At 44.2% G+C, this 17,016-nt stretch overlaps 1 protein-coding gene across 4 annotated transcripts; it reads right to left on the bottom strand.

Annotated features, from left to right (window-relative positions):
- Window positions 1-5,310: 5,310 nt before the first annotated feature.
- CDCA4 (cell division cycle associated 4) lies at window positions 5,311-14,925 on the bottom strand. 4 transcript variants are annotated; one of them, XM_053409653.1, is made up of 3 exons: window positions 14,825-14,925; window positions 9,383-9,467; window positions 5,311-6,970 (listed from the first exon to the last, which is right to left on the bottom strand). In XM_053409653.1, exons 2-3 carry the CDS (start codon window positions 9,419-9,421, stop codon window positions 6,221-6,223), a joined length of 789 nt encoding a protein of 262 aa, XP_053265628.1. In that variant the 5' UTR covers window positions 9,422-9,467; window positions 14,825-14,925; the 3' UTR covers window positions 5,311-6,220. The 4 variants fall into 4 exon arrangements, with proteins under 4 accessions (XP_053265628.1, XP_053265537.1, XP_053265721.1 ...); XM_053409562.1 differs by having other exon boundaries at window positions 9,383-9,463; window positions 14,825-14,901; XM_053409746.1 differs by lacking the exon at window positions 14,825-14,925 and adding an exon at window positions 13,845-14,582.
- Window positions 14,926-17,016: the final 2,091 nt, after the last annotated feature.

The raw sequence follows: 17,016 nt of genomic DNA, 5'->3' as shown, positions 1-17,016 counted from the left end.
AAATAACCGTGTGTGTGTGTGTGTGTGTGTGTGTGTGTGTGTGTGTTGTATAATCCCTCCTGCATTTTTAAATGGTGCAGTCTAGTACAAAACCTTATTCCTTGGTTCTGGCCAGGGGTGCTGAGAAACTTAGCTACATGGTACATGCAAACTCTTATAATAATGAGATAACTGTTAGGTGGATTTGTAGCTGGTTGACTGACCGAACCCAAAGAATACTTGTTAATAGTTCCTCATCATCCTGGGGAAAGTGACGCGGGCTTTCCTGGGCCCGCTGTTGTTCAACGTTTTCATGAACGATTTGGATGAAGGAATTGAGGGGATGCTCATCCAATTTGCAGATGACAGCAAAGTGGGAGGGGTAGCTAATGCTGCAGAAGACAGAATCAGAATTCAAAATGACCTTAACAGATTGGTGAACTGGGCGCAAGCTAACAAAATAAATTTCAATTGGGACAAATGTACTGTGAGGTTCTGCACTTAGGCAGGAGTAACCAGCTGCAGAAATATAAAAAACACCTGGCTTACATGTGAAAAGGATCTAGGGGTCTTAGTGGGCAACAGGTTTTGCAGTAGCAAAAAAAGCTAATGCTGTTCTAAGCTGCACCCACAGAAGCCTAGTGTCGAGGTCAAGGGAAGCAATGGCACCGCTCTATTCAGTCTTGGACAGACCACATCTGGAGTACTGTGTCCAATTTTGGGCACTACAATTTAAGGAGGATGTTGACAAGTTGAGGTGTGTGTAGAGGAGGGCAACCAAGATGTTCCGGGGTCTGGAAACCAAGCCTTATAAGAATCGGTTGGACCTGGGTATGTTTAGCCTGGAAAAGAGGAGACTGAGAGGAGATATGAGAGCCATCTTCAAATATCTTAAGGGCTGTCACATAGAGGATGGAGCTAGCTAGTTTTCTCCTGCTCTGGAGGGTAGGACTCGAACCAATGGCTTCAAGTTACAAGAAAGGGGATTCCAACTAGACATACGGAAAAAACTTTCTGACAGTAAGAGCTATTCGACAGTGGAAAGGTCTCCCTCGGGAGGTGGTGGACTCTCCCTCCTGGGAGGTTTATAAGCAGAGGTTGGATGGCCATCTGTCATGGATGCTTTAGTTGAGATTCTTTCATTGCAGCGGGTTGGACTAGATGACCCTTGGGTCCCTTCCAACTCCATCATTCTACGATTCTATGAAAAGCCCAGTGGCTTCCTTCTTTGCTGCAAAAGCATCATGGGAGAGACAGCAACTTGGAGTAGAGCAGCAGCACAGAGGAGTTGCTTCATCTTTCTCTGTCAATCATTTCTCTGCTCCCAATCTTCCTCAGAGCCACTCCCTGCTCCCTACCCCGGGTTGCAAACAAACATTTGGAAACCTGCAGCGAAAGCCACCAGGGTGTGACCAAGGCGTTTTGCTGCTTGAGGCAGAGCAGCAAATAGTGTGCTGTCTCCCTCTCTGCCTCCCACCTGCTGTGCAAGTCAAGGTGCCTACTGCAAAAGGCCAACCAAGTTATTTTGATATTTGGGATAGAAAAATCTCACAATTTTCTCTTGCCCTTCTTTGGAAGGAACAGTTCAGCAACAGTAAGGGCAGCTGTCCATGCCTTGCCTTTTCATGACTCCCCAAAATCAGCTTCAAGTGTGTTGGGTGGCAATTCGTAACGGGGGAAAAGAGGGTGTCGAGACAATTGTCCCCTTGCTTAGGCATCTGAGTAAAAGGTGGCATTCGGACAGAGATTTGCTTCTTTGCAATTAGAATGATCTTGTCAAGTTACAGCTCCTGTGTTTTAAGGGCAGGAGAAGAGGCTTGGTGATTGGGAAGTAGTTTCTGCTGCAGGAAAACAAAAGTACCAAGAGATTCTAGCCTTCTGATTAGTTCAGGGCATTCACCACAGTTTTAATATATTTATTTTTTACTATTGTTGGCATCCGCCCGTCTCGAAAAACAATGGAGTGAGCCTCTGGGGGGCGAAGTCAAACCACTGGAGTATCACTGCGCCTGCCGTGGCTTCAGAGACCTGTAACTCGCAAGTGCTGCCGCCTCTCATGTTGTTTTTACTGCATTAGCAGTCTTGGCATGCAGGGAAAGTCCGTAACTCACCAAGGGTTTGAGACCCATCAGCTCCTCTCACCTAGTTTAGCTGGCCAGTCAAAGCTGTTTCCTGGGGTGTGACCATTGTTGCATGCTGACAGCTTCTGGGAGCCACAGGTGATAGCTGAGCGCAGGATGGGGACTACAGCTGGACAAACTACCCCAGGAGGAGCATAATGTGCCGTCCCCCACCAGATTTATTAAACCCTAGTAACACCCCATACACCAGCGAATTCATACTTGCCATGGATTATATCTGGTAGCCTCAATGCTTGGCAATATGTATAGAATTAGAATAAATTAGCTTTGCTATTTTGTTCTGGTTTACAGTTCCAAGCTGCTTTGACAATTGGATTTTCTAACTGTAGTTTTTACGAGAATTTTGATCCCATTTTATGCTATCATTTGTTATTTCTTATTAATCCACTTCATTTAAAATTGGCGCATGTCTATTTGGGTGAAGGCTTTGTACTGAATGCAGTTCCTAAGTTCCTGGTCACTTGCTGTTAAGTTAGTGATCCTGAGGCTCAAGGAGTAAAGAGCCACTGCCATTTCTCTAGAGTCTTAGGGGTGTCTGCTAAGGTCTGAGAGTCTCCTGTCCCAGGCTGGCTGGACAGTAGTGGTGGCAGTGTATCTTGCAAGGCTGGTGGTAGACCCTGAATAGTAGCTCTGCTCTTGTAGTGCAGACCACCAGCAAAACCTCCTTTGCACCACTTGAGCAGTTTCCTGCTCTCCCAGGACAACTATTGAGCCCCTCTGATATGTTGGAGTGGCTGGTTTTCAGATGACATAAGTCTACTGCTTTCATAGTTGCTTTAGCCATCTTTTCCAAAAATTATATAGTGCTGCTATTTAATGCACTTTTAAGTGTACACACACCAAGTAAATGTTGGGGGTCTCACCTTAGCTTTTAAGACAGGCAAAGGCAAACTCCGGCCCTCCAGATGTTTGGGACTACAATTCCCATCATCCCTAGCTAACAGGACCAGTGGTCAGAGATGATGGGAATTGTAGTCCCAAACATCTGGAGTGCTGGAGTTTGCCTATGCCTGTTTTAAGTTATTGTGGCATACACTTTCATTGATTGGAGTCTGATCAGCTGCAAGAGCTGTGTTTTTTATTCCAACTGACTAAATATGGCCAACTCCTCCTGGTAGCTGTCATCTTAAACAAGCATTCACACATAAAAGTGTTGGGCTCCCAGGCACATGCCAAAATTCAAGTGAGAGCAAAAACTTAGATGAACAACTTGCAGGTCAACACATCTGAAAGCTCACAGCTCCCATCATCCCTGATCTGACACCTGTAGATTCCTCATCCCTGAGGTATAATCAAGAAGTAAAAGGAAATATTGAGCAGGTGTCGAGAGAAGAGGCAGTGGCTAAAGTAAAGGTAGGGCTATGAGGGGGAATGGAAGGTACCTGCAATGCTGGAAATTGGCATTTTCAAACATACTATTATGGACCAACCAATTAAATCTGTTTGCCATTCATCAGCTGCACCCCTGTGGGACATCTGTTTATGCCTGCATTGCAGGGGGTTGATTACTTGTAATAAATGGTGATGGATTTTCCAGTTTAAGATGACCCTTCAGCTAGCACCGATGAAGCAATTTCATGAGTCCAGTTCTTTAAATACAAGTTACCAAGAGGCACAGAATTTATCCAGATTGAAAAGAACCTACTAAGCAAAGTAGTCACTTCATATTCAACTTTAATATAAAAAGACATTAATCACTTTCAAATGCATTAGAAAGTTTCCCCTTACAAACTGCATGATCTGGCACAAAAACTGAGTTACAGAAATAGGCATCTACCTGCCAGGTCTGGAAAACATACACTGCTGTTTTCAAATCAGGTGCTTCAAAAGCACTTAAATTATTAAGGCTGCAATCATGAAACCACTTCCTTGAAAGCAGCCCCATTAACCTCAGGAGGGGCTACTTATGCAAAGTGGTTTCAAATTGCAACCTAAACTAAGACAAAGACATTTAGCTATACATACACAATGACAAGGATCTTTATGCTTTGAAAGAGTTGTTCGGGTTGTGCATGGTGCGCAGCCATATTGGCTTTGAGGGCTATGGTAATTCCCATTGCAAAGATATTACAACTCTTTGCTGGGAGATAAGGCGTCCAACATTTTGACGTGTGTCTTTTGCATACAGTGTCACAGCTTCAGAAATCAAAATGAGTTTTAAAAAGCAACATTTCCATTGATCTATGCAAACAGATGCAAGGTAGCTAAAATTGCTTTGTCAGGTGGCAGATATACTCCTTTAACTGTTAAATGAAACTTTTTTTTCAAAATAATCAAAGTACTCACAGCGCTTTCTATTTTCCCACAACGCAGTATTGTTTCCTGTATTACCAGTTTACCAAGGCAAAAGTTGGGCAATTGTATTGCAAAGGTTATCATATATAACACACCCTCTCACTGGAAACCGCTTCTAGGAGTTAAGACAATTCATACGCACTCAAACAATTTCATCTTTTTCTTCAATGTTAACCTGCTATGGTAACATCTGTTAATCATGACTCAGCTGAACGCATTATTCACACTTGGCATGAGTGGAGCAAGTTAAGTTTGGAGAACACTCTTGAAAGGCCTCTGTAACAGTCTTGTAGTAATTAGTGCAAGGTGAAGGGGGTGTTTTCCCCCCAAACATAGAGAAGTAGGATGGTAAACTTCAGCCAAATAATTCACTTGATGACACAAACATATAAATACTTATAAATAAAACCCACATAATTTATGCTTGAAGGTAACAAAAACATGGCTTGAACTTAGGCATCAAGAGCTCCTGCAGCCTGATGAATGCTCCTCCTCTGAAGTTCACATGTCAAAACTAACTTAACTCTTTACTCCAACCTTCTTCAACTTGGTGCTCTCCAGATGTTTAGGACTGCACAACATGGTTGTGTTGACTGGGGCTAATGGCCGTTAAAATCTAAAACGCCTGCAAGTAAAAAATGTCTGGGGAGCACTAGATTGGAGAAAGCTGCTTTTCATAGTATTCCCAAGACTGATTGCTGTCAACTGCTCCTACCTTAAGAAGTCAGATATTTACACACTTCTGCTGAGCTGTGGAGAGAGGCCCACGGTATGGAGAAAAAAAATCCCTTTTTCAAAGTGATTTAAAAAAATACAACTGCAAATATTTCAGGTTTTAAATAAGCAGTTGGCAGAAGATTTATAGCAAAAATATATCTTCAGAAAATAGCTGAAAGGTTCTGAATACTGATAAACATTTTTTTCAAAACTATTAACTATTTAAAAACAGAAAAGAAAGAATGACAGAGAAAGCTAGCTAGGATAATGGGCACCGCTGCTTTTTTGGCTCTTCCATGAGCTTATACGGCAAATAAATGTAGAGAAGTCTGTGAAGTATTTACTTGGGATAAAGGAGTGGGAAGGGTAAACCAAACCTTTGGTCCTCAGGCCAATTACTTCAAAAGTAGTCCCACTAAAGTCATATGATTAAACCAGCAAATGCAAAGGATTGGTGGAAGGTTCCCAGCCTAGATAAAATATGGGCTTCAACTTAAGCAGAGGCCTTACAGCCCACCTTTTGCATGCTGAGGGCTGGAATCTATCTTGCACTTGCACCTTACAGGGGAGGATGAGATGGTCGAGGGAGGAGGAATCTTGCTATACCATTTTGCGCTCCTTCTAAATACTAGAAGGAATTAGGAAAATGATCTGGTGTTGGAAGTGTTGGGCCCCAAGGAGGCAGCCTGGGGAATTTATGGGTTCAGGACAGAGAAATGGTATGACTACCCTTGTGCACCCAGGGGCCTTTTGACATGAGAAGCCACGACTGAAACCCCAGGAAGTTCCTAATGTAGTTTGTGGCATGGCATAGGGGTGTCACAAGGTTTCAAAATCAGTAGGCTGGCAACTGGTTGATGTGCCTAGAATACCTCCCTGAATTGTGACTGCTGAAAATATGTAAAGTTCAAACACTACAAGTTGCAGGTTAACTTTATACCTTTAAACAACTTTGCAAAATGAAGTGCTTTTCTTTTTTCTTTTTCTTTTTTTGGAAGATCATGTGCAGCTTTGAGAAGATAAACTATTTGGAAGTTTCACTACTCGGGATCTGGCTTCTTTAAAGGATGTCTCCTTCACTCTTTGTCTCAAGATTCAACAAGAATCTCCACAAAATGATCAAGCTCATTAAGGTCAGATTTACAGTTAGAGTTAGAATTTGTGGCTGCTTGAGGAAAAGTTTCAAGTACATCACAGTGTCCCATTTTTGTACTGCCCATCATTCCCGTTAGTACTGTGTCTAGATTGTAATAGGAACTGTCGACTTCTGAAAAGAGATCTTCAACCGAGTCAGGAGTTTTTGTTTCTAAGGTTTCAAATATTTGATCCAATGACTTGTGGAAGTTTCCTCTATTTTCTGGAGGGCTCTCCATGTCCCACACATTACTCTGCAGGTTTCTGGGAGCTTGTAGTGGAGCAGGTCTTAAGATTTCTGAACTCTCTTCTGACTGTGCGTCTTCAAAGTCTTTTGAGAAGCCACTATAACCTTGAACAAGCTTTTCTTCAGCTTGCTCCTTCGAAGACCGACAGAGAATATCTGTTGAAACCAGCCGATCAAGAGAGGTTGGTCCTGTACTCTGTGCATTTATCATCTGCCAAGTTCCGTCTTGGGTCATTTCCTCTTGAATCTGCCGTACTGTATTGGCTATAAGTACTGAACGATACAGATTAGGTTCAACAAGCATGTGGCAGAGCTGAAGTTTAACCAAAGACATGTCTAGTAGTGACTGGCGCTGCAGGTTATATGAAGGAATGGCTTTAAAACCAGCTAAAGTTCCTTCAATATCTTCCTCTCCATCAATACATTTCCTCTTCAGTCCACGTACAAACATTGTGTCCTGTTGAAAACAGAGCAAGATGCTATTAGATAACAAATCCAGAGCTTGTCTTCTAAGGTTTTATATTTAAAATCAAACAGCTTTATTACAAAACTGAAATTAAGAAGGCATTCCTTTAGTCTGTACCCTGGAAATTAAACTCTGCATTTGACACAATCAAATTAATATCAATGGCACCCCAGGTGAAACCAGCTTTTGACAAGTGAATAATCTGCAGGTTCCTCTTATTAAATAAAACTTGAGTTAAAATCATTTTCAAATGTGATTCGCACACACCTAACATTCGATCAATACAGAATAGGTACTGTCTTAATGAGATAGCTTGTGCACAGCCACTCTATTCCAGGACAATTAACCTGGGACCAGTAAATAAATGTTCTGAATTATTTAGCTACAAGGTACGTTCAGACATCCTGGCACCAGAGAAGAGCATCTCTGCATGAAAGGGTAGCTAATACAAGCTGATTCTATGTTCCTTTTTCTTGGTATGGAAAGAATCAACATACAACATCACAATATTTACAATTCAGAATGAGAGGGGTTTTCAAAAGATTTCCTAAAGACCATAGGAGCCCTGTGAGTCTGCCTATGGAAAGTGCTACAGAGCACAGATACTACTGTTGAGAAAGGAAGATGGCCATAAGGAGCAGAGCTAAATCCAGTTTGTCATATAAATGGGGGTGGGGGGGAGAGAGATTCAAGTGCTCTCTAAGGGATCCTGGACTCCAAGCCAGGCATAGGTCAATGGCTATAGTCTAGCCGTCAGACAATTATTTTTAAAGGAAGCCTGCAGTTGGCAGACCAACCAAAACTGGTGGTGCCATTTCAGCAACAAGATGCAGAACCAAGTCTATAAGTACCCTCAAGTTTCCAATCTGCTTTTTCAGGGGGAGCATGACTCTTCCTAGAAGTGGCAGCCTACCTATTTCTTGATTTCTGTGCTGCTTATCATCAAAATCTCCATAGCCTGGACTAAGCTTCATCTTATTAACCCTCATCCAGATAATCTTGGATTACGTGACTGAGGTGTCAAAAAGCTCCTGTTGCTGTTTGCAATGTGGTAAAAGGAGGTTCTTAAATGTGTCAGGCATACTTGCTAGGAAGATCAGTCTCAATCACATTTAGCACCATTGCCTTGTGATTCAACACAAGCAAGGTTTTAAACATATGAAATGGACAGACCATTGGTATAGCTAGTTTAACAAGAAGCAAGACTGCAAGAGAACAAGCAGCTCTCTGACCCACTTAGGAACTACAAACATCTCAGTCGATAGAGCATGAGACTCTTAATCGCAGGCTTGTGGGTTCAAGACTCACATCGGGCAAAATAATTTGGGTTCAAGACTCACATCGGGCATTGCAGGACATTGGACTAGATGACCCTTGTGGTCCCTTCCAACTCTACATTCTATGATTCTAATAAACAATGATTTTCTCTTCTTCTCTTTCAAACGCCTCCTGCCAACTCTAAATATCAATATGCTGCTACAAATAAAGCAGCGTCCCTCTTGGTCTTGTCTCTGGTGACTTGAAGTTGTGTCTTATGGTGGTTGTTCTGGCAGAAATCCACCATGGAAGGGAACGCTCATCACAGTGCCACAACAAAACTATTCTCAGATAGCTGAGTAGACCCGTCCCCCAGACATTGGAGGTGAGGGAATATATCCAAAGCAAGGCTAGTTAAGTGTGTTCCAGATGAGTGCACCAAAATACAAAGTTGGTGGCACAGAGCCTGTTCATTCCCAGTTCTCAGGCCCACATGCTCAATTCAATCAGACTTCATGAACTAATCAAACCAGGCTTTGACGGGTATATCTGAAAAAGGCAAAATAATTTAGACAAATCAGTTTGCCCAGTTCAAGGGCAACTGCAAAACCATAGGGGAAATGGGAACTGGCACGCCTGAGATTCAAGCAAGATGAGAGATCATAGAGCCAAAAATAATCACTACCTTTTTCTCAAAATCAACTCATCCCACATATCTGTTGGTTGCAATGAGGAAGATATGGACAGATTTCTGCCACATGGATCCAGCGAATATTCTGATTTTGTTTAGTAATATGCACCCTCCAATTCTACCATTACAGGAGAATTCTAGTTTCACCCCCTACCGTACTCTCATGTCTTTCCTTTTCTAGTGAAACAGAAAAAGAAGATTTCCTTCCATGCAGATTATATAGAAGAGAAAAACCAGGGCAAGTCAGAGCTGAGTGCATTATGACCACCCTGAATTCAGGGCTACTTCAAATACAAGACTACTGAAGTCAAGACACATATGGTGGAAGATTATCACAAGTAACCATTTAACCCATTAAATTCCCATTTCCTTGAGTCCCTGCACCTTGTGACTTGAGAGCACTTACTAAGTCCAGTAATGCTTACCTGACAAACTTTAGCCCACAAGTTACTTACCAGTAATTGTGTCTGATGCAGTCCTTCCTCTTCCCCCATATTACAGAGCAAGATTCCATACAGCAAGTGTTCTAGCACCACCTACCTGAGAGCAGCAGGTAAAAAAATAAATATGCATTCCGTCAGATAGAAAGAAAATTCACAGAAAATATGATAGAAACATTTTCAAAGCAAACTTATTTCCTCTCTTCCCATATGCATTCCCTCTCCCATTTGACAAAATATCGTGAAGTGAAAGCTAGGCTCGCAGAAAGTATGCAGTCAACATCCTAAATCAGCCCCTGCAGCGATGGCTGATGAAACTTGAAACATTTATGTAGCGCTTCCAAGCATTCAAAGCATTTCACATATATTACAGTGTTGCAATCCTTGCAAACACCCAGCAAGATAAATTAGTATTATTCCCACATTGTAGATGGGTGGTGGTGAAGGATAAAGCATTGGTGGCGGCCCATGCTTGTCTAAGGGCACCTATTGTTATTAATTAGGGATGTGATTTCAAAATGCTTGATTTGAATACAGACACAGACTTCACTGGTAGGTGACCTTATAATTAGAAGCTGTCAATTCACTCATGTTTGTCTCACATAGCAACAGTAGGAGCTAGCAGCTAGTATCATTGTCAACAAGGCTGGTACTTATTGTCCAATACCCTCAACTCCAGCTGTGGTATCCCAGGGTAAAGGAACTCACTTCTACTGCTAATTTTAATAAGATTTTCAATTTTTTAATGTTCTTGTTAGAACATATGAATGTGAAGCATTAATAGATTACATGTTAAAAATACAGCCTTTAATACAGTATTTTCAGTCCTGAATCTACTGCCATCAATTTCATTGGGTGACCCCCTGCCCACTCACCAATATTGCTGAGACTGGAAATATGTTGTAAAAAGGTAAAGGACCCCTGACTGTTAAGTCCAGTCACGAACGACTCTGGGGTTGTGGCGCTCATCTCATTTTACTGGCCGAGGGAGCCGACATTTGTCCGCAGACAGTTTTTCCAGGTCATGTGGCCAGCATAACTAAGCCACTTCTGGCGAAACCAGAGCAGCGCACAGAAACACCATTTACCTTCCCACCGGAGCGGTACCTATTTATCTACTTGCATTTTTTTGGTGTTCTTTCGAACTGCTAGGTTGGCAGGAGCTAGGACTGAACAACAGGAGCTCACCTCCTCACGCCGACCTTCCTATCGGCAAGCCCTAGGCTCAGTGGTTTAGACCACAGTGCCCCCTGCATCCCTTCGAAATATGTTGTATGTCCTGACAATTGCTAATTACTTTCTCCCTCAATGGGGAAATGAAAATCTACCAGCTAGATGCAGTCAGCTAATCCCTTTAGCGACTGCTCATGTATAGTTCATGGATCTCTGAAACCTGGGGTATGAACCAGTTACTTATCAGATTTTATTGTGCTTCAAAGCTTATTATAGTGGTACCTCGGGTTAAGAACTTAATTCGTTCTGGAGGTCTGTTCTTAACCTGAAACTGTTCTTAACCAGAAGCACCACTTTAGCTAATGGGGCCTCCTGCTGCCACGGCTGCACGATTTCTGTTCTCATCCTGAAGCAAAGTTCTTAACCCGAGGTAATATTTCTGGGTTAGCGGAGTCTGTAACCTGAAGTGTATGTAACCTGAAATGTATGTAACCCGAGGTACCACTGTATTTGCTTCTTTACATGCCAAGATACCTGTCCCTTTACTCATCTGCATTTCTCTACTTTATTAATATTTACTGATGCTATTCTACAATTTCCCTTTTCCTGCAAAAATATATAGTTGCTGTGGATCGAATCCAAGTCACCCACATAATACGAGCAGACAACATGATTACCAAAGTAGAAAATCCACAGTACCGTACTTTGAGACTGTATTAACATTCCAAATGTGCCCTGCATATCCTATACCAAGTGCTTCATTCAAGAGCTAGCTATAGATGAGGTTTTAATTTAAAATGGCTCAGGTGATGTCACCATATTTAAATGTAACTGTGAAAGATATTTGAGAGGACTTATCTGTGATCTGCTACATGATATTTGACAAAATGCAAGATGGGCTGTGGGGGCCTGGATAGCTAAGGTCTCTAGGACTTAATCACCATATACCTGTAAAAGCTAGAGACTAGTTTCTTTCAAGTTACTGCAGTAAGGAAAAATAGGTGGCACTTTATGGACTGCAGTAAGTTGGATGGACAGGGTGGGATGCTGGTGTGAGATATAGAGATAAAAATCAGGAAACAATGTTTCTGTGTACAGGATGGTAAGGACAACTCTGTCCAATGTATGAGATGAGAAGGATTGGAGGATAACACAAGAGGCTAAGAAATTACTAGATTATGTAGGATGTGGGGATAACACAGTTACCAAAGTGATGTGGCAAGGGCTGGTCCAGCTGGAAAACTATTTTAAGGTTTTTAAGATGAAGTTAGGCACAAGCCATGCATAGGGCTGCCAAGATCAAGTTTCTGGGTGCTAGGGGCAACTGAATGCCTGGAACTTTTTCTAGCTCTAAGTGAACTTATAATACAATGTGATAAGCAAGACACAAAAAAAGGGAGGCTTGTTGAAACATCTTGCAAAATTAAGTACAGGGACAATGTTTGGAAAGGCTAACGTGTGGAGCTTTTTGGTTTAGAAAAAGACAACTAAGAGCAACAACTGAAATCAAGCACTGTGTGGTGAAACCAAATAGAATCCCTCCCTTAATAAACCAAGGTTTTACTTAATAAAAGTTGATGTGTAGTAGATGCAGGAGAGACAAAAAGTACTTCATGCAACATGGTTTTATTAAAGTCCCTGCCACAAAACATGGGTGATGCTCATTGGTTTAGGATGGCTATAGAAGGGGCTTAGACAAACTCATGGTGAATACTTATCAGTAGTTGGTTAGGACACAATATTAACCAATAGTTTACAGATAAGAGAACAAACCTAGCCTCCCCCAGGCTCGCATATACCTCTTCATTCTGATTTGGAGTTTAGAAACTTTACATTTAATTTTGGATTAACCACAGCTTGCTATTTTATCTGAACTCTGACAAACTGTGGCCAATCTTAACTATGGTTAGTGGAAACATGCCGACTTCAGGCCACAGCTTATTCAGCTAATTTGTTTTAATTAAACATAGTTAAAGTTAACCATTGTCAGGGTTCAGACTATACACTACTGTGGTTAATATAGAATAGAAGCAGAACAACCCAATTCTCTCCTCACTGGTGCCCCAGAGGTTTGTGCTTTTGATGTTAAAAACCATGTTTTGGCAATGTATCCAAAAGTAGCCAGCATGCCACTGAATACCACTAACTTGGAATGGAAACAGTGTATTTTTGCCTTTGTTCTGTGCTTGTGGGATTAATGGAAGCATCCAACTGCCCACTGTACTAAGATGGACTGATCTGATAGGTATCTCCCTTTAACTGGGTTCTTCTGGCTAATCAAAGTCTGTGCCTTCTAGCAGGCTTAAAAACTGAGAAGTCCCACATATCAAATCTTACCTCAGTCGCCTTAGGTCTGAACCTTCTAGCAGGCTTAAAAACTGAGAAGTCCCATATATCAAATCTTACCTCAGTCGCTTTAAGCAACCAACAGTTCAGCTTCAGGCTCTTATCTGCATTATTGAAATAATAATGTCCTATGTTATAAGGCTATAAAAACAACTGAAATGTGGGTTGAACAACTGAAAGAGATCTATGCAAATAGAACAGAATTATTAACTGAAATACTGTGAAGTTAGATAATTGAAAACTTCTTGCCTTGGACAATAGTAATAAACTAAAGTTGTACTCCTAAACACAATTACTAATAAGCAAATCCCCTTGGACTGACTTCAGAATAAGCATTCTTACAACTGTGTTGTAAACTGTTTCTGTAAAAGGGATAGTACAGTGCATAATATTCAAGATAGTTCAGAATATCAGGTAGACAAGAGAATCAAATATATGGTGTCACAGAAAGGACAAAAAGAACAGGATAACTGAAGAATTCATGGGGAAGTGAGAAACTGCTCCAAAAGATGGAAAGTCTCAGATGAAAACTATATATGGATAAATATGATGACGTAATTATGGGAAAAATTCTCTGGCAATAGGGAAGACAGCATGCAATGGCTGTAAGAAAAAAGCCCAAGAGGATATAAGAATTTCAAGTCAAAGGTAAGGATAAAAAGGCAGGAACACAGATATTACACTTTGCTTTGAGAGGCAATACTCAAGAAAGGGTGCAGGGCAGCAGTCAAGGTATATAAAGGAGTCAGGCAGGTAGGTGATGTTAAATGCTGACACATCTTTATTCTAAATCATCAGACACACATCCCACATACAAGACCACCTAAGCCTCTTACCAAAAAAGAGAACCACCCACCCACCCTGCCTGCCCCTCCCCTGTGCTGTCTTAAGAGATATGAGAACCCAACTTTCCAAGGACTCCTGTTTGTACCCATACACCTCCAAAACTTCGACCCACCTATTACTGATGGGCGGGTGAAGAAGACATGCCACGGTTGCTTGCGAGAAAGGTACATATGTACGTGTGCACGTGTCGGAGGAAAGGAACACGCTACGCTTGCGGGGTGCGGGGAAGTGGGGCTTGATGGGACTAGGAGCACCAGGTTTCAATCGGGGCATTTTTTTTCCTAGTGGGGGAGGGGGAGAGCAAGAGAAACATTGTGTTGCGAGCTGCCCTGAGATCTATGGATGAAAGGGGATATATGTATATCTATATCTATAGATGTGTGTGTGTGTGTGTATGTATATGATGTTTCTCTTGCTCCCCCCTCCCCCACTAGAAAAAAGGAAGAGAAAAAGAGGAGCAGCAGAGGTTTTCCAGCGGGGGCGGGCAGAAAAGAGAAAACGTGGGGAAGATGTAAGAAACATAAAGGGACCCGCGTGGGTGTGGAAACACCCGTGCATGTGCCTGGAAGCGGGGGATGAGCGCGTTTCAAAAGGGCTCGGGGCGCGAGTGGGGAAGGGGAACAGGAGCTGCTGCCGCCGCCACCCCCCCCCGACCCCACTCCTGATGCTCAGACGGGGATGATGTGGCGGCGGGGGGGGGCGAAGAAAAGGAGGCGAAGGAGGTAGAACCAGGTTCCGGCCGGGGAGCGAGGCTGCTGCTGGAGCGGGGCCAAAGCGGGTGGAAGGAGAGGATAGCAAAAGCTGCTGCTTCTTCGCGAGGAGAGAAGCCGGACGGGGCAGTAGCGCATGTGGGGCAAGACTCGACGGGGCTGCTGCTTCTGCGGGGCGCCAGGGGAAGCGGGCGGGATGATTCATCCTGTCCTACTCCTCCTCCTCGGCCGCCATTTTGGAGCCGCGGCTCCGTGACCCTCCGCGGGCTCTTCCTCCTCGTCCGGCCCGGCCCCGCCGCTTCCACCCCCCACCTACTGCGAGTCACCGACCCGGGGCCAGCGGCCCCCTCCGCGGCCCAGCCCGCCGCCCGGCTCTTCTTACCCGCCGGCCCGCGCCGCCTGCCCCTGACGAGCTCCCGCTCCCGCCTCGACGAGCTCCGCGCCTGAGAGGAAAGGGGCGGGGCCAACGGTCCCGGGAGCTCCTCCCCCTTCCCCCCTGCGCCATCTTATTGTCAAACCCCACAAAGAAACGGTCGCCTACGCCCCCTTCTTCCCTCTCCCGACTTGCTATTGGCACGTAGGAGGCACGTGGGAGGCCTTCGGCACCCCCCCGTCGCAGGCTTCGGCCTTCCCATTGGGTCGTGAGGGAAGCGGGGGAGACGCTCTCCGCTGAGATCATTCGCGCTGGTGTGTGGGGGGGGGGAGTGGAGATCGCTACGGGGATTAGTCCCGCCCACCCGCCAGCCGCCTTTCCTTCTCATTCTTGGGCCCTCGGCCGGGCATTGGTGCAGGGCGTTGCCATGGAACCCAGCCCCGCCCCTCGGCTGTAAGTGGCTGGCCGGGAGGCAGGCGAAGTTTCAAACGCCTGCCAAAGGCTGGGCAGGATTCGGAGGGGAATCCCACGCGCGTTTACATGGGAGTAAGCCTCGCCGAACTTCGGGCTGAAACCCTACGCATTGCTTCCGTGGACTCCCTCTTCGATTCCTTTTAAATGTTGACCCTGGTTTACTATGATATCCGGAACCTGCAAACTGTGGTTTAATTCAGATACCATGGGCTACCGTTTTATGCCCACGTGCTAACCATAGTTGCTGTTAATGCAGAACGGTAACTCCGGGGAGGGGCCATGGGCGTAGCCAAGGGGCAGCTGCCCCCCCCTCAAGTAAAAATACTTAACTGAGGTTCTGCCCCCCCAACATGAAGCCTGCCCCCCCACAAAAATCCTGGCTGCACCCATGGGGTGGGCTAGACAGGGTTTTTTTTGCCTCAGGGGAATCTTCCAGAAGGGCACCATTGAGGCTCTCAGCTGTGTGTTTGTGTGTGTGCGCGCGCACGCGCAAATGCACATAGGGGGTGCCAAAATTTATTTGACCAGGGTGAAATAAAGCCCCCCACCCCTGTTAACGCCATAGCAAGCTATGGTTAGCACTCAATAGGAAACAGAGGAAGGCCTGGTATGCAGTGCTTCACCCCCTAAAAAATGTTTAGAGGTACTCTCATTTTGACTCAAGAAAACCACCATTTTATAGTTCAAATCGGGGAAAATACAGTAAATGGACAAAAGTACAAAGATTCACAAAATGTTTAGGGGAATGTGTACCCCTGCGTGCCCCCTGAAGAAAAGCACTGCTTGTATGCCATGAGTTTTCTGCTACAAATCGTGTACAAATTATAATCATCTTCATCTTGCTCTCTTTTGGTTTTGACCATGCAACCTTTCAGCTTTAATTGCCCTGGTACAGAAAGAAGCAAGAATCAAGGGGTTTGTGTTCAGCGTTGTTGGTGACCTGTTAAAATGTCACTAAGTCATTTTGCCCGTCTGACTTTCTTTGTGCCACTCATCTACCTATTTTCTGTTTCCTCTTCTCAGAGGTTGCTTTCAGAATCAGCTATCCATTACCTTGTGCTCTTGTCTGTGGGTGTTTACAAGAATCAAGGGTTAATCCTAGTGGTGCAGCAATAAAACTGCTAGTGTATTTGCAAAGCTAAGCAGGGTAGCAAAACCTGCATGTGAGGTTCTCAGATCTGCACATTGGTTTCATGCTAATTCCCCTGTGGAGTACCTGTATATTCAATATAAAGGGATTCTGTAAAGCGCTTGAATACCTCCAGACTGCCAGTATTTTCCTGGAGGTATTCAAGCGCATACCAGAACTTTAAAGGTAAAGGTAAAGGTACCCCTGACCGTTAGGTCCAGTCACAGACGACTTGGGGTTGTGGCACTCGTCTCGTTCTATAGGCTGAGGGAGCCGGCGTTTGTCTGCAGACATTTTCCGGGTCCTGTGGCCAGCATGACTAAGCCACTTCTGGCAAAACCAGAGGAGCACACGGAAACGCCGTTTACCTTCCCGCCGGAGTGGTACCTATTTATCTACTTGCACTTTGATGTGCTTTCGAACTGCTAGGTTGGCAGGAGCAGGGACCGAGCAATGGGAGCTCACCCTGTCACAGGGATTCGGACCACCAACTGATCGGCAAGCCCACCGACCGATTGGCAAGCCCAAGAGGCTCTGTGGTTTAGACCACAGCACCACCCGCGTCCCCTCACCAGAAATTTAGGTTCATGCAATTAAA

The sequence above is a fragment of the Podarcis raffonei genome, chromosome 1 (genome assembly GCF_027172205.1).
Source record: "Podarcis raffonei isolate rPodRaf1 chromosome 1, rPodRaf1.pri, whole genome shotgun sequence".
In the NCBI taxonomy this organism is placed as follows: domain Eukaryota; kingdom Metazoa; phylum Chordata; class Lepidosauria; order Squamata; family Lacertidae; genus Podarcis; species Podarcis raffonei.
This window is presented reverse-complemented; position numbering and strand designations above follow the sequence as displayed.

What these genes read in the sequence shown, in the direction of transcription:
- CDCA4 (XM_053409653.1), bottom strand. Translation starts at nt 9,421, where the DNA reads ATGGGGGAAGAGGAAGGACTGCATCAGACACAATTACTG. An exon ending in TGCATCAGACACAATTACTG is followed by an intron (nt 6,971 to 9,382) that starts GTAAGTAACTTG and finishes TGTTTTCAACAG; the next exon opens with GACACAATGTTTGTACGTGG.